The 24,607-nt window shown below is 39.9% G+C and overlaps 1 protein-coding gene across 5 annotated transcripts; it reads left to right on the top strand.

Moving 5' to 3' along the window:
- The first annotated feature begins 1,371 nt into the window (after nucleotides 1-1,371).
- Nucleotides 1,372-20,121, top strand: syt14b (synaptotagmin XIVb). 5 transcript variants are annotated; one of them, XM_089118487.1, is made up of 10 exons: nucleotides 1,372-1,445; nucleotides 2,995-3,042; nucleotides 4,728-4,824; nucleotides 6,231-7,183; nucleotides 10,139-10,288; nucleotides 10,381-10,595; nucleotides 13,093-13,530; nucleotides 13,632-13,812; nucleotides 13,964-14,020; nucleotides 18,136-20,121. In XM_089118487.1, exons 1-10 carry the CDS (start codon nucleotides 1,433-1,435, stop codon nucleotides 18,450-18,452), a joined length of 2,469 nt encoding a protein of 822 aa, XP_088974613.1. In that variant the 5' UTR covers nucleotides 1,372-1,432; the 3' UTR covers nucleotides 18,453-20,121. The 5 variants fall into 5 exon arrangements, with proteins under 5 accessions (XP_088974613.1, XP_039549374.2, XP_088974610.1 ...); XM_039693440.2 differs by lacking the exon at nucleotides 1,372-1,445 and having other exon boundaries at nucleotides 4,731-4,798; nucleotides 6,192-7,183; XM_089118484.1 differs by lacking the exons at nucleotides 1,372-1,445; nucleotides 2,995-3,042 and having other exon boundaries at nucleotides 4,715-4,798; nucleotides 6,192-7,183.
- Nucleotides 20,122-24,607: the final 4,486 nt, after the last annotated feature.

The raw sequence follows: 24,607 nt of genomic DNA, 5'->3' as shown, positions 1-24,607 counted from the left end.
CGGCAACAATAACCAGACACACCTGAATTAATCAAGCTTGGCCAATAATGGCAGACAGGAAACAAGGGAGCTGGCTTATGTTCAGGAAGTAGTGCAGCTGTGCATAAAGTCAATTAGTTCCCTTTGTTTGTTACTTGTATTTAAGGCTTTGTGTTTCATTTGAGAATTGTCTGGTTTCGTTGATGCTACGATTGTGTTTCTTTGCCTTCTTTTGTGTTAAGTTACCTGTGGATACTAATGCTGCGTTCATGTGCTATGGTAATTATGGTAAATACCAAAAGCCGACGTGGAAAATGCACATGAGCACCCCCTCATGTGGTATTTTCCACTGGGCAACTCGTAGAATATTTTGATGGACGAGTTGCCGAGATGAGATAACCTTTGATCTTTTCAAAATGGCGGAGAGCACCGCGAGAGTCGTGAATGGTAAAAATATATACTATTCATGATCTAGAAAATATAGGCTACGGCATATTTACCTTTTGAGTTTTGATAAATCATTTTCTTGCTGTTGCAGATGACTTAAGCAATCTAAAATAGTTTTAGCTAAATAACAGGTCTGGATCTCCATCTTTTTACCACATTACGACAACAAAAGGACTTGAACGCAACACACATCCAGTTCACAAGTGGAAAATATCCTATTTTCCATAGCACGTGAACGCAGCATAAGGCTGCATTTGATCTGATTCTTCATCGTTGTGTGTCTTCCTACAACCTATCATGACAATAACTCTATACTTGAAAACACATTTTTTAACCAATTTTTGAAATAAAAAAACAGTATACAATGTTTACTGATCAAAACAATACTTGAAGACACCGTAGTACTTAAGAAACCAATGTACTTGAACAAAACAATGTAAATGCTTGGGGAAAAAACAACAATAGCCTATATGCTCAAACAAACCACTTGATAACCGATGTATCAAAAGTAATATTTAGTTGAACAAACCAATATGTCCTTGAGGAAACCATTGCATACTTGAGGAAACTATGTTTATATTTGAACAAACTTTATACTTACACCTATATTTGAAAAGAAAATTGTATAAACGAACAAACCCAAGTGTAGGCTACTTGAACAAACCGATGTAGCTTATCTAAAACTACCTATCTAAAGTTGGTGTGTAATGTATTATACCAACGTGTTTGTCATTAAACCATTTCACATAATAGGCTACATTTTCTGAACGACCTCTCATAAAGATTATGATCCCAATGATGAAATTCGGGATAGCAATTGTAAGGGTTAAAATCACATATAAATAGCTTTTTATGATTAAAATTGCACGTTGGCACTTTTTACAGCGTGTGTTTGTGTCACGCGCGCTGCAGCATGCATCACTGTCCCAGTACACTGTCACAGATTCTCTCCTCTCCTCCTCGCGCATCTCTAAACCACCCCTCATCGCGTCCCATTCACAGCATCATGGCGTTTGAGGGTGAGTATCATAACTGACCAGCGTGGCTAGAGTACACCGTGATCTTTATGGCTAAAAACATGTAACAGTCTGTCAGTCTGAACGTACTTTGCGCGAGACGTTTATAGGAAGGTAAACCTAAGCGATTTTATTTTTTTAAGTGTAAGTTTAAATGTATTTTGACGTGGCAATATGGTTATGGGCTACTGCACCATTGCGGACAGACATATGGAGTAGTAACGTAAGCGCTTCTGAAATGACAGCTAAAGGGTATAACACAATAACGTGTTTTAATGAAGTGGTTAAAGTCTTCATTTAGGCTACAGCGTGCTTAATTTTCTGTTAGTTTTTTCGTTGTGATGTCGTCGCGTTAGAAAGCGACAGTGTTTATAACAGCATGTGATCGAGGTCTCCGTCTGTTGTGTTGTTCATGTCTTTGACCAGCCAGGTGGCCACGTAAAGTTAGATTAGTAGTGCTACAATATGGCTTACTTACTGATTGACAATAACTTACATGTTCAGATAAAATAAAACAAATTTTAAAAAATCTCTAGACACCAAATAACTTACATATGGGCTTGGAAATTAGAAGTGTAAATGCCTGAGAGTAAGTAAAGAAACTAGCAGTAAAGCAAAATTGCCTTTAAAAACATCTGGTCACTGCCACTCATGTTGTCCTGTCTGACTATTTCTTTGAAGGAACACAAAATTAGTCTTTTTACATTTTTAATAAAAACAAAACAAAAAAAAAACCGAATTATTTTTATTTGTATTCTTAACTTTTGTTTGTCTTGATCTAATAGTTTTGGTTAACAGTAAGTTACTTTAATGCTCTCCTTGGTGGTTCTCTCATGAATTATGTCTGAGGCAGATTTTTGCAATGAATCAGTTAGTCTGAATGATCTATTCTTGAATCTGCACTGGAATAAATGGTAACACTGATTTTATTCAAATCAAAAGTATTATTAAACATCACTGAACTAAAATTTATTCTAACAAAACAAGTTTTTAATCAGCTATTTAAGGTATCAATTGCACCTTACCACTTTATGTGTTATGCAACGTTCAGATACCGTTAATTTTCATTGTTTTGAAAGGATCGACAGACAATGGCATTCTTCTGAAATTGTACTTTTGTGTTTTCAAAGTCATGTGGGTTTAGAACAACATGAGGGTGATTAAATGATCAGAAAAAAAAAACAAAAACATTTTGATTCAGTGATTCATTTTTGGGTGAACTATTGCTATAAGAATAGTATGTGACAATATTAATGGAAAGAAAATGGAATAGCTTGAGCCGGAAAGGTGAAGTACAGCCCACTGTGGGCTGTAATGATACTCCGAGAGAGAGAGAGAGAGAGAGAGAGAGATGTGAGATAAGTGAGATATGCATCTTCATTAATCAAAATGCCACTGCACCATTTTTAACAGCTACTTATTTTGAACGGTGTCTCTGTAGAATATGAATTGTAAAGTCAGTTACATAAATATATAGCTATGATGTCAAAGAGTCAGTAGGCTTTTTCTCTATCACAAGTGCTATCTTAAAAGAGCTGTATCCTGTCCTCAGGTGGGGGGCGGAGCTGTGGTGTTCATGAACTCATCTGCGCTAGACGAGGTGAGAGCATCTTCCATGATAACATGCACCAACTGTGCCTGACTTGTAGTGCTTTATACTTTTAAATAGATAAAATATGAGTAAATAATTTGTACCCCTTCACCTCCCTTGTCCCATACTTCTATCAATTATGAATGACCTATCGAGTTTGGTGAACAAAAACAAGTGTCGTTATTAATTCATGGCAAAGGATTATGTTACGAGCCGGAAGACCTATGTGTAAACAACACAATTTCTACTACTTAGTCCCTGATATTTAAATAATCATGTCTTTATCTCTGTCTATAACTGCCACAGAGTAAAGAGGAAGATTTAGTTACATAAGAGTTGGCAGCGGTGAAATATTAATGGTGAAATGTAAAATATCTTTGCCTTACGGCCGGGATTTAATTTCATTTGGATTAGCAAACTTGCTTGCATTGTCACAAATGGGTCACAAAACTCACAGATCTGAGTATACTGTTAAGTACATGTACAAAGATATTTGTTCTTGGCATGTACAGTATAAAATGCTATTTAGTGCTATTCTAAATGCTATGCACTACAAACACTGCTTTATAATCTGAATTTAGTGGTGTTTCAGGTTATATTTCTGTCTATCTATAGCATAAGGAAATGTGTTTTGCCACTTATATCCCTGTCTATCCAGTTCCAGTTTCTTTTAATGTAGGGTAGGTTCCAATGGTAGGTCCAATAGTATTGTGTGCACAAAGTGTCAAGGGGCATCCGATTACCTTAGACTAGTGAATTATTCAACACTGGGAGAGATAGATTGAAGACAGGAGCTATAGATTCACTCACTGTAAGGGATAGAAGGCAAAACCTTTTACATATCATGGCTTAACTGATCTATGAGGAATACGGAGCTGACTGAACAAAGGGATAATTGGATTTAAGACACATTGATGGACTCCTGCTACCTGCAAATTGTGGTAATATTTGCTGGAGTGTTGAGTGCTTTTACAGTTTTGCTGATCGTAATGCACTGTTAGTTTAAATAAACTGTGACGTATGTATTTCATGGTCTGTTGAAGAATCAGAGGAAGTCTGTGCTTTACTCCCATGTTTATACTCTAAATAGGAGGTTAACTAAAGGTTTATATTCAAATATTATTATCTTGCAAAATAGAAGGATCTTTATTTGTGTTCATAACTTTTCACATTTTTTTGGGGTCTATACTTTTCACCTGTAAAGAGTGACTTGTGTATATAATGTATAGGTGATTTGCAGTTGTACGGGTTTAATGGTTGTTAAAACTTGCTCTCAGTGATGAAAATTTATGCAATTTTTTGAAAACTTGTTTGAAAGTTTAGTAAACATCTATAAAAGGCTTATGTCTTGTCATCTGTCCATGTTAATAAAAATAATGGTAATCGAGCAATGGCAGTGTGATTCGTCCCATTTTGACATTGAGTACGTAACTTTTCCTTTTAAGAAAATTATACCAAGGTTTGTTGCCCTGTCATCACAGTAGCATCCATCACCATCTGCATTGCTTATCTGTTATCTTGGTAGATCAAGTTCTCAGCTCTTGACCTTTACTTTCTCAGCTTTTGTCCTCCAACCCTATGCTTTTTCTTTCTCTGTTTCTCTTTTTTCCTTTAGTATCTCCTGAACTGCTAGGTGTCCTGTCCTCCATTGCTTTCTTCATGGCCGTGATCGCTCTGTTTTTTCTTTACCTCAGCAGCAAGCTTTCAGTGGAGAGCCCAAGCAGTGATTTGCCACATTTTGAGGGTTTTAACAAGGATTTGCAAGGTAAATATTTTGAGAGTTTTCAATGCGTTCACTGTTCAGTTTTATATATGGCTGTGTATTAAATCTAAAGGCTTGGGTGCACTTAAATATACTTAAAAAATAAATACAAAACCTGTGGTAATTGAAAGAAAACTAGTTGACAAAAAGATTGAATCCAAAATTTGATCATAAAAGTATTGAAAGCAAGTAGATCTGTTAGCAGGTTGGCCTTATTGGCAGCCTATATCAAGTTAGCTAACTAGGTTTTAAAACACCTGTATGCCCTGTGTATCGTTGTTCTTTAAAGGGTCATTCCACCTCTGGATGAATGTGTATTTAAAATGGGTAATTTATGTACAAGAAATGTGAAATTATTTTTGAATATGGAGCTTTCTAGACTGAGAAAAGCCAGAAAATGTATTTTTTGGCTTATATGGATGTAAAACAACTCCCAGAATGCACTTGCTTCGCTGCCCACGCCTACCGGTAACAGCGCAGTAGTTAAACAACAAGTCTAGGCTAGTCTAGTGAGTCTCCGTGATGAGTCTGCCCAAAAATCGCCCAAAATGTCCTGGATTCGGCTATTGCGTTCTACAGTCGTCATTCATCATGTTTACTGTGGCGAGCGAGGTGAGTGAGGGCCTTGTGGAGAACGGTGCGAGGCCGGTGGCGTGATTACCGAGTGGCGACAACTGTGAGACGTAAGTTACCGGTCACGGAGGAGTAGGAATGTTTCTTAGCAATGTCCATCGATGTCCAGGATTCAGTTGGATTGAAACAAAAGCTGTACATGTAAACAATGAATGGCGACTGCAGAAAGCAAAAGATGAATCCCAGACATCGACGGCTGGACATGTCCGGGAAAAAGAGGACGGTAACCCCTAAAGTTACTACTCGGCTTTCTCCACAGAACAAGAGCCAGATAGCTTACCTTCCAAAAAAGAAGGCTGACACTATGTGTAATCCCAATCCTCCATAATGCATCCGTCTGCGTAATCAGTACCTTCGTCCATATTTTCAAAAAGTTTCTGCTGGTAAAATCAAACGCACTGGCACTGATGTGTGATCGGTCTGTTAGAGCATTTGGTCCAAGCCCCTATGGGCAGGTTTGAAAGGGTGGGAACTAGTGCTTGTAGTCTTTACAGAAATTTCCACCTTTTCACTTCCTCCTACAATGACGTGAAATGACGATTTTTGCGTCATTGTAGGAGGAAGTGAAAAAAGGTAAATAGCAGATTTCCCTCGTCTCAGGGGAAAGAGTGTTTCACGACCATTCAATAGTATTACTGGGTTTCTAACAATGGAAAGCTTAATGCAAATGGGTGGAGTGTCCCTTTAAATATGAGATGCTTACAAACAAAATTTTACTGATGAAATATCCTGAAGATTAATGTACAAGCTGACTCTTCAACAGAATTTGCGGTCAGTTAGCAGACACATAACAAAGGCACAGAGAAATGGCATTTTTCAAGAGCTTCCAACAGAGTCTCCCTTCCGTCAGTTCCCTTCTGGACTCTGTCTCAAACACTGTCTCGACTGCTGTGGACGATTTGTCCTCTGCGGTGAGTGACGTCACCTACACTGTCAGTGACCAACTAACAGAGCAGGTCAATACAATCATCCATAAAGTACAGACTGAAGAGGATGAAAATGAGGCTGAAGGGTCTACTGACGAAGTCCAAAAGGACAGGAGAAACAGCAAGCTGAAGCGGCAGGAGACAGAAGCTAATGCTGCAGACATCGATGGGGAAAGTCGAAAGAGCCGGAAATCAAAAAAGAACTCAATGTGGACTATGGAAATAGATGAAGAGGAAATCCAGAGAGAGAAAAAAAGACAAGAGGAAGCAAGGAAAGCTGAGGAGGATGAGTGGGAGTGGTGTTACACCCCTGCTAAAGGATGGTATCGTAAAAGGAGGGACCCAAACCAGCCACAAAGCTCATCTCAGAGCACAGACAACCAGACAGGGAACAGTGACCAGGCATCTCAAAAGGTAAAGTCTGCCTCTCAGGAAGAAAGTGCCTCCTTGTCCGGCAAACACAAAAATGAAGGCGACAACCACAATGCAAATGCTAATGGGATGTACCCATATGATAGTCTGGAAGAACAGGACTTGTCTGGTGATCCTGTTACATCAGTATCAAAGTATGAAAAGAATGGAGAGCGCAATAGTGTTGAGGAAGATGACAGTTCTGAAAGATGTGAGAAAACGACACGATCTAAAGGCAGACGAAAAGATGGAAATGAAGAAGATGAAGACAAAGCATTGTGTGAAGAAGGTAAGACATCCAAACAAAAGGAGAAAGGACAAGTTTATAGTGATGAAGAACATGAGGAGGGCACTCGGGACTCAAAGTCCAAGAGCTCAAAGTCAAAATCAAAGGCAAAGAAGGACAAAGATGGTAGAGGTGAGACTGTATGCTGGACTTGCTGTGCTGCTGTGCTCTTCTGGTTAGAGAATCACTGGTTCTCTTTGGTTTTCTTATTGCACCCCTTGATTGACACATACAAATGGACAGCGTTTTAAAGGTTTTAAAACCTTTCTCTTCATAATATTTTCTGTTTTTCTGCTGACTAGGACTGTGTCTCAAAAGCATTGCATGCTAAAGTAGATTGTTGAACCATTGGCACCAATGGTATCTGCAATTAACTTAGCTCACAATGCTTTTGAGAAACAGCCCTGAGCTGTCACAAGGGGAGGACAACCTGTAAAATTGTCTCGTGACCAGGGTGGCCCACTAGAGACTATTGCAGTGGTCCCAAACCCTGGACCCACAGTGCTCCCAACAGTACACATTTTGGATGCCTCCCTTTTCTGACACACTGGCTGCATCCGAAATCCCATACGTCCCTACTACTAGGCGAAAAATAGTGTGTGACAAAAGAAGTATGTCAGAATTCACAGTACTCTCAAATGAGTAGGCAAAAAGTACCCAGATTCTGAAGTGCACACACAATGGAAATTTTACTATCCCATGAGCCACAGGAGAGGATTGGTAGTGAAGTGGTGCAACTGAGGCTGGAAGGTCACATGAAAATGACAGCATGGCGAATGTAGATTGTCCGGATTACATGTATTCAAAATAAGCACCTACTCAAGAAATATGCGATTTCGGACGCAGCCATTCATTTCGGGTTGTGGGGTCTCTACTAATCATCTAATGAGTTGGTTCAGGTGTGTTTGATTAGAGAGACAAAATGTCCAGAGCTTTGTGTCTCCAGGACCAGGATTGAAAACCACTGGCCTAGTCCACGGGTGTTCAATGTTGAAAATTTGACCTACAATCTTATGCATGCTACAGACTTTGCGATTTCGGCAATCCTATAAGAGCATTACAAATTATTACACTGTATTACATGTATGTAGACTACGATTGATGACACATATTGAATAGATGGGCCCTATCATACAGTACATCCGGCGCAATTCGGCGCCTTGCGTGACGCAAGTGTTTTTTGGTAGTTTCAGCTCGACGGAGTTATCATTTTCACGTCCTGAGCCACGTTGTTTAATTAGCAAATGCATTGCGCCCATGGGCTGCTGGTCTGATAACGTGGTGTGTTCAGGCTTGTGGTTGGTGCATTGCTATTTTGAGGCAACTGAAATAGACTGCACCATTGACCAACTGAAACCTGGTCTAAGTCAACGGCGCAGTATTTATCTTAGGCAGATCCACAACGCTTTGCCTACTCAAGGCACACAAAGCTTATTACTCATACTCAGCAGCACACAAACATGCCAAATATTAAAACTAAAAGGATTACCATTGAAAGGATTATTATTGTGTTAATAAAGATATGGGGGAATCTGGCTTGTCCCGTAGATGGTCTGCTTGTGTGCTTTAACCTTGCGAAACCTTAAAATCTCTAGAGAAGCGTTCAGTCTTTCCACTTGCAAATACCGCCATGTAAATAGCAATCTGCCATGGCGCGAGAGCAACTTTCTTTTAAAGGGAATGGGAGATGAGACTCTGATTGGTTTATTGCACGTTACGCCCAAAACACATGTCAATTTTGCTGACAATGTCAGAAAATTATCACAGGCTATCTTTAGTCACAAGGCCATGACAACAGACAGCTTTGAACCTCTCTTACTGTACGACGTAGGCCCCAAAACCACAGAAATCACCACGATTGGTCATCTTCCCTCTGGGATAGCCCAAAACCCTACAATGTGTACTGGGCATTAATCAAATACACCTGAACCAGCAAATTAAGATCTTTATAGATACTTGATAACTACAAATACTGTATGTGTGTTGATGCAGGCTTGGAACTGAACTCATATGATGTGTCTCAATCAGCTCCCAAGTTTGTGAACAGCATATCGTGTACAGGAATCCGGGCACTGTTTAGGACCCTGGTTCACCACACATTGGGACAGTTATTACTCAATTTCCAGAGGCATGATTACAGACAACATCAACGTACAATGTTGTAGAACATTTTTATGCTTCACGCTTCAGTAATTTGACCTAATTTCCAGTAAGGGATCATCGATGCTCCTTGATTTTTGCATTACTTTACTTACTTACGCCTACCGCCCAACTTTGGGCATAGGCCACGAACAAGGGCTCTCCAGTCATCCCGATCCTGGGCCAACTTCTCTAGCTGTCCCCATGTGTGGCCAGACCTCTTCACATCTGCATCAAGGTCACGGCGCCAGCTATTCCTTGGCCTGCCTCTCTTCCTTTTCCCTTGTGGGTTCCAGAAGAGGGCGTGTCTTACAATGCTTGATGCAGGCTTGCGAAGGGAATGGCCAACCCATCTCCCAACGCCTTTGGAGAATCTCTTCCTCAATAGGCTGCTGTCCTGTTTGCATTACATTATGGGATTTTTTTTAGGGAGCGAATGTTCCAGTGCACTGGAAGGATTTTGAGATTGCCCTTATAATGGCCTGACTACTGAACTAGGGAGCTGATTGAGATGCACCCATTAAAATGATGTCCCAGGCTTTTAGTGATGGTCTCCCTTTACTGATGTTTTCCTTTTTATTGGTGAAGAGTGTAATATGTTCATTGTAAAATACTTTCATACTTCCAAATTGACAATGGCTTTAAATGAGCCATTTATTGGTTGTCAACTTCTAGCTTAAAAAGTGGTGTCAGTTTGTGGCAGGACTACCTGTTTCCTCAAACACTGGAAGTGTACTTGGGGTGTGGAGTAGGAGGGAAACCTTTTTGGAAACAATCATTACTTTTGTGTTTGGTGTCAATAGTTTTGTTTGTAACATGGGTATGGGTTATAAATTACAAGAGGGTGAGAAATTAACAATGACTCTCTGCTTTTGCATACCACTGATCTGCAAAAAAGTTTTCAGTAGGGTATTTTTACTGTAAATAAAGTTCTCTGTTCTTTCTTAGATGGGGGTTGTCCAGATAAAGGATCATCTGAGAGTGAGGACGAAACACCAAAAAAACACAAAGACTCGTCCACTCACCAGCATAGAAGTGGGTGGAAAAACAGGGATGATGAAAATGAGGACTGCAGCAGTGAAGCCTCAGCTGAGCAGGGTAAATATTGTACACTGCCTGAATGATGAAATAATCTTAATTATTCTGCAATCGGGATGTAATCATTTTTGCATTTCTGTCTCACTAACCAGTTAAAAGGAAAAAAGGTTCAAGTTCCCTGAATGAACTCCAGCCTCCACCATACCTGGACAAAGACGATCTCAAGTGTGGCTCAAGGGGCCGCAGTGATTCGGCAGAGGGCAGTGGAAGTGAGGGCAGTGAAGACCCTGAGGACACAGAGAGTTACCTGAATAAGGGCTATGAGGAGGACGCACCCAGTGACAGCACAGCGGTTTTGGGCCCGGAGGTGAGCGCCTCCTCCCGTCGTTTCCGATGTGTTCTTCTATGAGAATCCTGGCCCTACCCTCCGATGCTCTTATTCACCAATGAAACTATCAAAATCCTCACACAGTGTTGTTATGTCTCCAAGAGAGCTGTTCACTTCAGTGTATGTTGTGACAAATATTTGCATGTTTTTTTTTTTACCTTTTTCACCAATCCCTTATTTTTTGACATGAGATTTGTTTTTTTATTCCATTTTCTTTTCTTTGAGTAATATTGTGTTCATCCACGATAATGCTTATGCAATGCCAAACTTATAAACTAAGACACCTGGGGCCGAATGCATAAACTGCTGAGACTATTCTTACAAGGTAGTCATCAAGACTGTTCATAACCATCAAGTCAGGTACATAAAAATGTAGATTGGTCTAATTTGAAACCAAAAAGTAAGACTGATTACCCCTAACTAACTGCTAGTTGCATCCTAGTTCTTAAGACACAGTCTTAAAGGTGCTCTAAGCGATGTTGGGTGACGTCACTTCTTGTTGACGTTCGAGGCTAGCTAGACCATCCCTCCTCCTCATCCCATCCCCTACCCCTGTGGTTTTACTGATAATTCATTCAAGGTGTAATGTCGCCAAGTTAGATAAATGCTTTCATATAATGCAGAAAAAGAGAAACATTACCAGAAAAACGCCATAAAACGTTTCGCCACCTAAGGTTATAACTTTAGCTCCCAAACAAGGACACAATAATAGCAAGATATATATAGTTAGCTTCGCGTTTCCCAGTGAGCATAAACAACGGCTTCGTCATAAACAAATTTAGTCAAAGTTGTCAATAGGCTATGAATGAATATTTCAATTAATTTTGAATGAACATTCTGCCGGATTGGAAGCCCTTCTGCCGGCGGAGTTCTCGCCACCTTTCAAAGGCTTTTCCAATGTAAATTTGGGACAATTGCGCGTTCCTTCTCTTTTTCCCTCTTCTTTGCATTTTTGCAATCTGTTCATCTGAACTTTGTCTCTTTAGTCGTGTGTCGGCCATATCAAACTTAAAGAGTTATAATTCTAACTTCCCCCTTCATGCTTCTCTCTCCTCCACACCCCCGTAATATGTACATGCACTAACCCCACCCCCAAACCCTTCTTCTTGGGCAGCAGGGGCTCAGTGGTTCATGTAGATTGTCTACAAACCAAAAGGTTGGTGGTTCAATCCCTGGTTCCACCTGACCAAGTGTCGAGGTGTCCATGAGCAAGAAACCTAACCCAGGCTGCTCCTGTCGAGCTGAATGGCGCCTTGCATGGCTGACACCGCTGTCGGTGAGTGAATGGGTGAATGTGAGGCAAATGTAAAGTGCTTTGGTGACCATTGGGCCTATGAAAGCGCTATATAAATGCAGTCCATTTACCATTCTTGTCGGTTATTGGCTGGAACACTGTTTTGTTTCGTGGGGTGGGTTGCCTCAGTTTGTTTTTGTTGCTGTTTGTGGAGCCTGGGCTGTCTACAGAGGTCGCTTTTTTTACAATGTGTTCAGGGGACTGGTAGCTACCGGATACTGAGGAGATGTTTGCTGTATGTGACAAAAAAAAAAAATGTGTGACATCGCTTAGAGCACCTTAAAACCAATGGCTATGTTTATGCAATTGGCCCCTGTCATCCATTTCTCCAAGTTTTTTTTTTTTTTTACATTTCTGTCTGTTTGGATTCCCATTAACTAGTGTCCTCTCTTTTAGAAACCATTGTAACAGTAACATTTTCAGCTGTTTATTAAAATATCACTTCATTGTCACATGAATGAGTCATATCACTGATGGTTTTAATTATGAGGAGCAAGGACGACAGTTCATGGATTCTCAGGCTGTGGCAGGTTTGGTTCATTCTGGTAAGTTCTCCTTTGAGTTTGCTTGTGATTGGAGACACTGAAAGCCTGAATGCAGATAAAGACATCTTGTACGTAAAGCCAGGCTACTTCAGGCTACTCCAAAGATCATATAACTCTATACTGTAAATCTCAGAACTCAAAACTTACTTCCAGTCCAAAAAGAGCATTTATTGAAATCAAGGCCCTGTTTACCGCTAATGGTACATTAGGATGAGTTTTGGTCGATCATATCACAAGACAACACTAAATACAGGTGTAAATGGGGTCTAAAATGCATTGAGCTTGCTATTCAGTGTTAAGAAACAGTCTATGATCAATATAATATTGTAAGTTATGTTAGCTTTTGTTTTGGATGTGTGTAGCATTTGCCTCATATGGTAAAACCTTAATTCCTAACAAGATTTCTGATCATTTTATTCCCAATCATAACGGTTTCAGTAGCACATTGCAGTGTGGATTGTTGATATATAGTCTCAATGATTTATAAACGTATTTTTTACATTGATGACCATCATATACAGTAAATTGTCATGTCACCAACACAGGCACCCTCAAGAATTTTGAGCTGTTCATTTTTATTTACATGCACATCCATTTCCCCCATCAAACCTTCCCCGTCTTTCCTTTTCTCCGACAGGATAGCTTAATCCCCCCCCTTCCAGAAACATATGAACCAGAGGCATTGGGCAAATATGGCACACTGGATGTGGCCTTCGAATACGACCCTGGTGAACAACGGCTTGCGGTGACAGTGACCGCTGCCACAGATATCCCAACACTTAAGAGCACTGGAAACATTTCCTGGCAGGTCCACCTGGTTTTACTGCCCACCAAAAAGCAGAGAGCCAAAACAGGAGTCCAGAAGGGACCCTGTCCCGTCTTCACAGAAACATTTCGGTTCTCATGTGTGGAGCAGGAGGCCTTGGGGGACTACGCAGTCCGGTTTCGTCTCTACAGTGTGCGGCGCATGAAAAAGGAGAAGGTCCTTGGGGAGAAGGTGTTCTACTTAACCAAACTCAATATGCGGGGCAAGCTCGCTCTTCCTGTCACTCTGGAGCCTGGCACCTCAGTTCCTGTAAGCAGTGTTTGTGTGCATGGAGGATACATTTTCCGTAGCCAATCAGGTTTCAGAGTCATAACAATCCATTTTATAATGGTAATGTCACTGTTCTTCAGGGCTGTGGATCTGTGGTGAGCGTCTCTCGGAGTGCGGGAGCTCTGTCGCACCGCTCAACTGGTGAATCCTCCACTCCGGAGCTTCTGCTGGGTCTCCTCTACAACTCCACCACAGGGAGACTGTCCGCCGAGGTTATTAAGGGCAACCATTTTAAAAACTCTGCCACAGATAAACTGCCAAGTAAGAATCCTTTTAAAAGCAAACCCGATTCATGCATGTGCAGTCTTAATGTTTTCTTCCTTTTTCTGTTCTGCTTGTAAATTTAACTGCTCTCTTTTTATCTGTCACTGTATTTTCTATCATATTCCTTTTTCTGTGTCCTGTCCTGTAGTTGGCCTGTTTTGTTGTGTAAAACACTTCATTAGTGGGCAACTGTATATCATGAGAGGTAAGTCTATTGCCATGTCAAAATGTCAAAACCACCCATTTAAAGCCTGGAACTCACCAAGCCGGCCTTCGGCTGTCGGGGAGTTTTTGTGCGTTAGCCGACTAAGTTTTCTCAGTGTGTTCCAAACTGTCGGCTGAAATTGGTCCTTGTCTGCTTTTTTTCGACCAATTCGACATGGTGAATTGCCATCAGGCTGTCAGTGAAAGAGGGAACTCTGATTGGCTGTTCAGCTTAGTGAACGAGTCAATGCACGAGAATAATAGCAAAACAGCGAGCAAAGAAGTCAAAATGGTACAGATAGAAGGCTGTTCATATGGCGCCGGCTTGGTGTGTTCCAGGCTTAACAGACTCTCCGTCTTTACCTGCTGTGCTCAACTGCCTCAACATTTGACTTTCAGTAAAGTTTATTTGTACTGTATTTGCGAGCCGTGTCCTGTAGATCTTGTAGAATATACACTGCCAGGATATTCCAGGATGACAATGTCAAGAATCATTAGGCTCAAATTGTAATAGTTGGAAGGAGCATGAATAATAATTTTCACACATGAATTGGCACCTCTAAGAGGCTGTTTACATGACACGAAAAGAAAAAAAACGTAAATGTAAAAAAACGTAAAACCTTTTTTGAGTTTTGGCCGTTCGTTTACACAACAACAGTGTTGCAAACTTTTGAAAACGGGTTTCAAAGTGCAAGTTTTTCAAGAAAACGGTATTCGTGTAAACAACAAAAACGTGAATCTGTGAAGACGATGAAGTCATGCACATGCGTATTACGTGTTCAGTCTATCGTTTTGCATTACCATATAATGGTCTGGCAGCAGAATACAGTGGGTTTTTGTCGTTTCCGCGAATCCGTGTGAATGGTGATCGTTTTGACAATGTCTTTATTCGGAAAACTTGAAGGAAAAACTTCTCCTTGAGGCATAAGTTTACAGTTTATGTCAAGTTTAGGCTTAGAACCTGAGTGAAGTACTTAAACATCAGTGTTATTCACCTATCATTACCCTATGATTTCAGGGAAAGGTTATGGGTAGGGTTAGGTTTAGAGGTAGGGATTGGGTAAGGACTACATTTCAGGACAGGTATGTTGATCCAGGATTTTACTTGTCAAAATCACGGTGACCGACTTGAGTGCTGGACTCTTGCAATATCAATACAATATCTTGACCAAAAATAATGCACCTCTAGATGGAAATTACATCACAACATTTATTTCCATACTTCCTTCCAACCATCCTTTTACAATTTGAGCCAGATACGTTTTGCCTACACTTTTATGAGTACTGTGAATTCGGACATACTTTTGTCACATACTGTTTTTCGCATACTAGAAAAGAAGTATGCGATTTTGGATGCAGCCTATGCCTTCCTGTGGCTCTAGCTCGAGAATAATTGGTCACATGGCATGTATGGCTCAGTTGATTGGCTCAAAACAATCAGGCTATAGAACTGAGTGCCCATTAGTAAAGATGGCAAATTTCTACTTGCATACTTCTGCAAGATCCCAAGCAGTTGCCATGGAGAATGGGAATGTTAACGGTTAGCTTTGTCTAGGTTTGTCAGTTATCTAATTAGCCAGCACCTGCAACTCACACTCAGATTCTACTTCACTCAAAAGAGAAAGACATTTGTGAGATTTATAGAAAAAAACTAAAGTGTAATTTCTCAGGACACCTAGGCTATTTCAGTGATATCATTTGATAAAGGCATCAGGGATATTTAAAATCCACCAATTTGTGAATCATAATTTATATATAAATTATACTGATACTAATTGTAATGCAACGGTGATGTAAAAAGTAATCATTTTGCTAACTTCATTACCCCCCAAAAATGCATAATGATTTAATATTCAGACATTTAAACACAGCTTCGCCTTACATTCGTTGATCAGTTTTTTAACAACCCCCTATGGTGAATGTAAAGTTTTTAATGTTATTTATACAGGGGTTGTACAATGAAACTGAAACACCTGGTTATAGACCATTTCACAAGATGTAAACAACACTGGTCCAGAAGCACTTCCTGTTTCGGTTTTTTAACACTACATAAAAGCTGGGATAAAATACAACCAACAGAACATTTCAAACTGAATCAAAAAGTTAAACAAACATCTTTAAGATGTTTTCTTTACATGTGAAATAAAGAAAACAGTTACAAACTGAAACAGGAAGTGCTTCTGGACCAGTGTTGTTTACATCTTGTGAAATGGTCTATAGACCACAGTGATTCATTAGCATTATATAGGGCCTCCTTTTGAAGCCAAACAGCATCAGTTCGTCTTGGGAATGACAGATACATGTCCTACACAGTGGCCAGAGGAATTTTGAGCCATTGCTCTTCCAGAACACTGGCCAGGTCACAATGTGATGCTGGTTGAGGACAACGTTTTCTGACACGCTCCTCCAAAATACCCCAAAGTGGCTCAAAAATATTTCGATGTGCTGACTGTGCAGGCCATGGGAGTTGTTCAACTTCACTTTCACGCTCATCAAACCACTCCGTCACCATTATTGGTGCATTATCATGCTGATACACGGCACCCCATTCAGGGTACAATGTTTAAACCATTAGGTGCACATGGTCCTCCAGAATGGTTCGGTAGTTTTTGGAAGTGACAGTCGGGAATGCCATGATATTGCAGCCCAAACCGTCACTGATCCACCCCTTGCTTCACTCTGGGCAGCAACAGTCCGGGTGTTAAGCCTCTTTGGGACTTCTCCGCACCGTAAAGGCCAATTTATACTTCTGTGTAGGGTGCGCGCAGTAGGTACGGCGTAGCATACGCACACCTCCTCAAAAATGTAACTACACATCGCGACGACGCGGACCGCAAGATCTGTGATTGGTCGGCTTGGTAGCATCGCATTTCCTCCTACGCATTTCCGCACGTACCATCTCCTCCGACGTCTTCTCTCGTTTCTGCCTTTTAGTTTTAGTAATTTCCCTAAAATTAACTGTTTTTTCCACCTCAATAAGCTCCAACTCCAACGTAGCCTACACCGTACACTACGGCGTACCCTCGACGCAGAAGTATACATTGGCCTTAACCCTCCTGGATGTGGAAAAGACAATGAAGGTGGACTCATCAGAGAACAATACATGTTTCACATTGTCCACAGTCCAAGATTTGCACTGTTGGCACCAATGCAACCCAACTTTTGGCATTGGCACGAGTTACCAAAGGCTTGGTTATTGCAGCCCAACCATGAATATTGACCCTATGGAGCTCCCGACAGACAGTTTTGGTGAAAACAGAAGTTGAGGTGCTCATTTAATTCTGCAGGGGTTTGGGCAGCTGTGGTTTTATGTTTTTGCATACAATCTAGGTTAGTACCTAGACATCCCTATTAGATAGCTTCTTCTTGCGTCCACAGTTACTGTTGTTGGATGTGGTTCTTCCTTCATGGGTGTATGCTGACATTACCCTGCATACTGTGGTGCTCGATACACCACAAAGACCTGCTGTCCGGCTCACAGATAAGCCAGTGAGACCTGCACCAACAATTTGTCCTCTTCTGAAGTTTTAAAACTTCAACACTATATTGACCAGTTGTTTAAATTGACTTGTCCAACCCCTGTATGTCTGTGTGGTGTTTTTAATGTGCTTTAAAACAAAACCATGTGGAAATTCATCAGTAAACACCTTTTCTGAACATTTTCAAAACTGGAGTGTACCAAAAACAGATTAAAAAAAGTTGTTGAAAGCGTTTCTAAGGATGCTGGTTTTTAGAAAGCAGCTTTCTTACTCTGAGAATGGGAACATGGTTTGTAGAACATTAGCATCACATTAGCTGTTTAACAACATAGTCAAGCCAAGGCTAATCATATCAATTACTGTAACATATCCAGCATTGTAGAGAGCGATACATAATATGCATTAGCATTCTGATACATTAACTTGTAGATTCAAGTCATGTGATAATATTGCATACTACTGTAATATTTATCGTGTTATAGTGTCCACTGTTTCACTTTAAAATAGTATACAGTATTCAGTAAATAGTAAGCTAGTATTTTTTTTTTCTGAACATAGCCCATGTTTGACTTGTTGCATGGGCTCAACATCACCACCAGGTGGAGCCAACTGACTTTATCCCTTCCCATTCCCACAGACACTTATGTGAAGCTTACAATGGTGGACTCCAAAGGGAAAGAGATGTCCAAATGTAAGACCTCAGTCTGCCATGGCCAGCCCAACCCAAGCTACAAAGAGACATTTGTCTTCCAGGTGGCACTCTTCCAGTTATCTGAGGTCACCCTGCAGGTGTCGGTGTACAGTAGGCGGAGCAGCATGAAGAGGAGAGAGCGGGTTGGTTGGGTCGCTCTGGGCCTCAACAGCACCACGGAGGAACAAGAGGAACACTGGACCCAGATGAAAGAGTCAGAGGGACAGCAGGTCTGCCAGTGGCACACGCTCCTTAATCCATAGGGGGAAGCAGTGAAATGTGGTTTTTGGTCATCTGTACAGTACAGGGGTGTCCAATCATGCTCCTGAAAGGCCACTGTCCCGCAAAGTTTAGCTCCAACTGCAATTAAACACACTTGAACCAGCTTATAAAGGTCTTAGTAGGCATTCTAGAAACTTCCAGGCAGGTGTTTTGAGGGAAGTTGGAGGTTAACTGTGCAGGACAGTGGCCCTCCAGGACTAAGTTTAGACACCCATGGCTTTAGTGGGAATTAGGATGAGTAAATTTAAAGGATTTATTCACACTAAATTGAATATTCAATCCTAATTTATTCTTTCATGTCACTCCAAACCCCACAAAGGGAGAACATTTAAATAATGTTAATTCTCTTCCATGCAATTTCAATTATTCAATTGGATCTCATCAGACTTCAAAAATGACACTGATAATAGTCAGAAATAACAATGGGAATGATCAGATAACAGTTGATGTCAAGGTTATCAACTTAAATTGCTATGCGTACATCACATACAGCTATCTTTAGGCTTCAGAAAACTGGCAATTTTGTACAAAAATCATGTGCTTTTTATGATACACCTTTTTTTGTGTGTCAATTTTGGAGTTTGACACGCCTTATTTAATCAATTATGTCATACAGGGTTTAGAATGACATGAATGGGAGTAAATTATTACAGAAAGTTTGATTTTTGAGCGAACTATTCCGAAAGAAGTGGGTGACGTCGCAGTCACGTTAACGAAATGTCATCGAAATTTTGTGGGCAAAGTAGGTCTATCATTCAGTGTCCATGCATGAAGCACTGCTTAGTAGTCACTTCTAAAACAAGCAGCTTAATATCGGTTTACGCAGTAAATTTAGCGTCTGATGCAAAATCATGAATCTAATGCGAAATCCGCGTGGGGGAATTTTCAAGTCATTGGCGCTTCAAGCTAAATTCCCAATCGCGTTGATTACTACTGGAATGACTATTTCGTCCATGGAATTTCTACTAAACGTAAATGCGACAGCACCTTAATTTCAACTGTACAGGAATCCTCCATGTTGGAGGTGCTGTTGACCACTTAGTAACTGCGATAATCCTCAGGATATCAGTAATGGAGCTGCTGTTTTTTTGCAGTGTTGAGAACAGTGACCGACTGGAAAAAAAAGACGCCTTACAGAACTGACCCACTGCCATTGGCACTGCCATCTGTACCAATTGTTTATTCACATCGTAGCATAACTATAACTGTACTGTTGGCAGTTGCATAAGCATTCAAACTACTTGAGGTTTTGCCTTTATACTTGACTTGCAAATATGCAAATGCAAATATGCACTGCATGGTAACAGCTGAAGCATCAAGAGAATACATTCATAATAAATATAGGACCAAAGCGCAAGTTCACATACATAATTCTGTTTTATCAAGGGATATAAGGACTGTTTCATACCAGCAATGTTGCAAAATATTTAACATACAAAAAGTAGGGCTGCTGAAGACTGTCTAAATGTAACCATTTAACTGATGCCTAAATATTACTGATGCAAATCGGAGTAATTTAACTCGTTTATTTTTGTCATCTGTTTTCATATTGTGGAAGTAAATGCTGCATTATGTATGTTAACGCTGATTCAGGTTCATTTTTAATCTTTGAACAATGTGAACATTTAATAAAATCTGAATTTAAAAACACTTATGCAATCATTAGTGATGTTATGAACTTTACTATGCTTGGAAAAACAATTTTACAAATAACTAATAATGGCATTCAAATGCACGTGTATAGCTTATCCTACTGAGAAGATACATGTTTTTAGAAATGTTGTAAGTGCAAATGAGAAGGACTTAACTAATAGGAACTTAGGTGTTCATCATGCTCAATCTTGCTTAAAAACTTATTTCGTCACTTCTGACAACAGGCCGAAGGAGGTTTGGCAACAGCAAAAAGAGCCATAATGTGAAAAAATATTGTTTTTATTATCAAAAGTGGCTTACAAAACAAAACAGAAAATACAAAGGATAATCAAAAAGAATGGAAAGCAAAATTCTTGATAAAAATCCATAGTCAGTCAGGTGGTAAGATCAAGTTACATCCCATAACATCTTCCATAGACAAATCTCAGGTACTTCCTCAGTCGGCCCATGTTTACACGCATCCAAACCGTTGAACAGCCACAGCATTCAAGACAGAAGGTATGGGTAATGCTCCATTTTACAGTACAGTACTTACAGTGTACTTACCTAGAAAGTACTGGCTAATATAAGGTAAGTACATGGAACAGGGGTAGGTTCAGGGTTAGTACTAGTTATTACCCAGTAATTGTAGTTACTAAAATAAGTACATAGTATTACATGGGTAACTGGACTGTAAAAGGAAGCTTTACCAAGGTATGCTTAAGAATTCAAAATTCAAAAATTTGTGGGACCACGGTGTGAGCCACTGTGTGGTCAGTGAAATAAACTTGACCTTTCAAATTCCAGTTTGACTGGAAATAAACTGAAACCACAATCAAACGCACAATTCTAACAGCCCTTTCTCAAACAAAAGTTATTTTATCGGGATCAGAATGTACTGTTTGTTTACATAAAATTGGGTAAAACCTTAACTTGTAAATGATAACTGGATAAAACACAGATTTCTACATACAAGGTTGTGACAACAACAGCATTATACTCATTTTGCATTCTGTTTCACAAACTACTTTGAAAGGGAAGTTCCCGGTTCACTAGATATCATTTAATATTCTATCTATCTATACTAAATATGGATATTGACAATTTCAGCTTAATATTTAACTGTTTCCATCTGACAATACTGTAAAACACTGCAATGGTATCAAAACATTGGTCTGTTTGCTTGAGCATCCCGACACAGCAATATTGGCTCAACCAATGGCTTGAGTTCAGGGCAGGGCTATCTGGTCCGACCAAGTAGTGTTTGTAAGACCTGCTTGAAAAGTCATTATTTTAAACTAATTTAAAACTTTATATAACATATATACTGCACAGTTAGCAGGGTGCTAGTATTCCATTTCAAACATAGCCAGATGTTTGTCCTGGCAGTCATTTTGGTAACATAAATCCAGAGAAAGAATGAAAAACCCATGGTTAAAACCACAGTACCACACCCAAACTGTCCAAAGTCTGTGAAGGTCCAGGGCATGGAAGGAAATCGGTTTCATTTCCTCTGCCAACCCTCATATCCTTATCTTGGGCAGACCGTCTGCAAGACCATGTGTGTTACCTGAATGTTTTTCAATACTGTGAAAAGAAATGAATAATTTTGCAGCTTGATTTCACAACGGTCTGCATATCAGAGCAACATTCTTAGGTCTTGAAGTTCCTCTTTTTAGCTCCTCTAGTATCAGTTCAATCTAATGATCTTCACATCTGAAAATTAAGGATTTAAAGCAGAGCTGAATTGTTTTGAAGACATTTTAGACCAGTCTATATGCAACCTTGTAGATCAGTCTTTTCTTTAGTCTTTTAGACCTTGTAGATCATTCTTCCTCAACCAATGCCCTTTCTTTTCCCCAATAGTCTACTGAAACTTTAGACACTGAGAATCTTGACTCCTACTACTGATTTTGAAGACATTGTAGATCAGTCTTTTAGAACTTGTAGATCAGTCTTCCTCAACCAATGACTTTTCTTTTCCCCAATAGTCTACCGAAACTTTAGACACAGAAAATCTTGATTCCTACTCCTCATTTTGAAGACATTGTAGATCAGTCTTTTTAGACCTTGTAGATCAGTCTCTCCTTCAAACAATGCCCTTTCTTTTCCCCAATACTCTACCGAAACTTTAGACACTGAGAATCTTGACTCCTACTACTGATTTTGAAGACATTGTAGATCAGTCTTTCAGACCTTGTAGATCATTCTTTCTCAGCCAATGCCCTTTCTTTTCCCCAATAGTCTACCGAAACTTTAGACACAGAAAATATTGATTCCTACTCCTCATTTTGAAGACATTGTAGATCAGTCTTTTTAGACCTTGTAGATCAGTCTCTCCTTCAAACAATGCCCTTTCTTTTCCCCAATACTCTACCGAAACTTTAGACACTGAGAATCTTGACTCCTACTACTGATTTTGAAGACATTGTAGATCAGTCTTTCAGACCTTGTAGATCAGTCTTTCTCAGCCAATGCCCTTTCTTTTCCCCAATAGTCTAGTGAAACTTTAGACACAGAAAATATTGATTCCTACTAGTGATCGACCGATATATCGGCCGGCCGATATATCGGGCCGATATTTGAGGTTTTTACGTGTATCGGAATCGGCCGATACACCGATGCGCGTTCGCCGATAGTTTTTTTTTTTCCCGCCGTTATTTATAGACAGGCGGCAACGGGCAGCTCCGTGCTGCTGGAGATGCTGCAGTTCACGTGCCCCGCCCTCCTCCACTAGCAGAGTGCAACCTGCTCTTCACGAGAATGGTAACTTAAACTTTCAAAGGATCTTTTAAATGTTTGACTCCTGAAATATTGTCAAACACTTTGAAAATGGAAACACGTCGCCCTATAACTGTTATGTGCTTGCAACTAAGCAAGTTTGTGGGTCCAAATGGAAAACGCGAATGCCTCGTCTATAAAACTTAACTGCTTGCCATTGTATTAAGAAGCTGCAAATAGTTAAGGTGTAGGTTATCCGTTCAGTATGCATTAGGACTGTCTATGAATATTCTACATTCGAATATCTATTAATTTTGAAGGTGAAAATTAATATTTGAATGTGGAAAAACACGCCCGCGGTTGCAGACTAATAACGTTACCACAGCTGCACAGCTCGCTCGGAGCGCTCACTGTCGGTTCTATACTGTGAAACTTCAATCACTGAATGAACTGAAGCCTGCTATATTTGGGACAAGAGTCGCGACTCGCAAACTTAAATTGCTTGCACAAAACTCTTGTTTAGCACTCAACATTTGTTTGTTGTTCATTTAACCGACGCGCAGAGACCGTGAGGGCGAGAGAGAGAGAGTGCCTGAGCGAGTCCAGGGCGAGACAGAGTGAGCTCTGCGGTCTTGGCCATTAGTTGATTTACTTGCTTTTTAATACGTTGTCAAATATGTTTAAACTCAAATAAACCATCTAATACTAGTAGTTATGTCTCTTTTTATTAATGTGTCCTGTTATTGATGTAATGCGCGTCAACAACAAAACGCGCAACGGGATGTTCGAATATGTTTTTTAGAGGGAATATGCAAACGCCATTTGAGGAATTTTGACAGCCCTAGTATGCATACGGTAACGAACTCTGGTCATAGGATTAAGGAATGCCAACGTTATTCTGTGCTTTTTGTGGGAGATTTATTCAGCGCTCACCTGGCTGAGGTTTGGGGCTGGTGGAGTTTGTCTCCCTCGCAATCGCAGTAATATTAGAGACTAGACATGCTCATTTTATTTTATGTAGGAAAATTGAAACCATGCAGTACATAGTTCGTTTCTTTTAAAATGAAGTACAGTGTGCACTGTGCACTTTATTATGCTGGTTGCTACTGTGTGCAATAGTGTAATTATTTAATTTATGCTTAAATATTCATTTTCAGCACTGAACTTTTTTTGTTTTACTTCATGTTTTTAATATTTTTTAAATTGTTTATCTACTTGTTCTTGTTCTACCTCACATGTTTTTACTATTTGTTAAATATTAATTTTTGAAGTTAGTTAAATGTTACTTTTATTAAATTGAGACCTGTAACATTTGTTAACATCATGTTATTTTTAAGATGTAAATTGAGGGAGCAAAATGTATCGGCTCCAAATATCGGCTCAAGAAAATCGGCAGCCCGTATCGGTCATCGGCTAAGGCTGATGGGAAAAAAATCGGTATCGGTATCGGCACTAAAAAATCCATATCGGTCGATCCCTAATTCCTACTCCTCATTTTGAAGACATTGTAGATCAGTCTCTCCTTCAGCCAATGCCCTTTCTTTTCCCCAATATTCTACCGATACTTTAGACACTGAGAATTTTGACTCCTACAACTGATTTTGAAGACATTGTAGATTAGTCTTTCAGACCTTGTAGAATATTCTTCCTCAACCAATGCCCTTTCTTTTCCCCAATAGTTTACTGAAACTTTAGACACTGAGAATCTTGACTCCTACTACTGATTTTGAAGACATTGTAGATCAGTCTTTCAGACCTTGTAGATCATTCTTTCTCAGCCAAT

This window comes from Pimephales promelas, chromosome 13, assembly GCF_988280905.1.
Source record: "Pimephales promelas chromosome 13, fPimPro1.hap1.1, whole genome shotgun sequence".
In the NCBI taxonomy this organism is placed as follows: Eukaryota; Metazoa; Chordata; class Actinopteri; order Cypriniformes; family Leuciscidae; genus Pimephales; species Pimephales promelas.
The sequence above is the reverse complement of the archived record's forward strand: the minus strand, read 5'-3'. Positions and strand labels throughout refer to the sequence as shown.

What these genes read in the sequence shown, in the direction of transcription:
- syt14b (XM_089118487.1), top strand. An exon ending in ACTCATCTGCGCTAGACGAG is followed by an intron (nt 3,043 to 4,727) that starts GTGAGAGCATCT and finishes TCTTTACCTCAG; the next exon opens with CAGCAAGCTTTCAGTGGAGA. An exon ending in TGAAGCCTCAGCTGAGCAGG is followed by an intron (nt 10,289 to 10,380) that starts GTAAATATTGTA and finishes CTCACTAACCAG; the next exon opens with TTAAAAGGAAAAAAGGTTCA.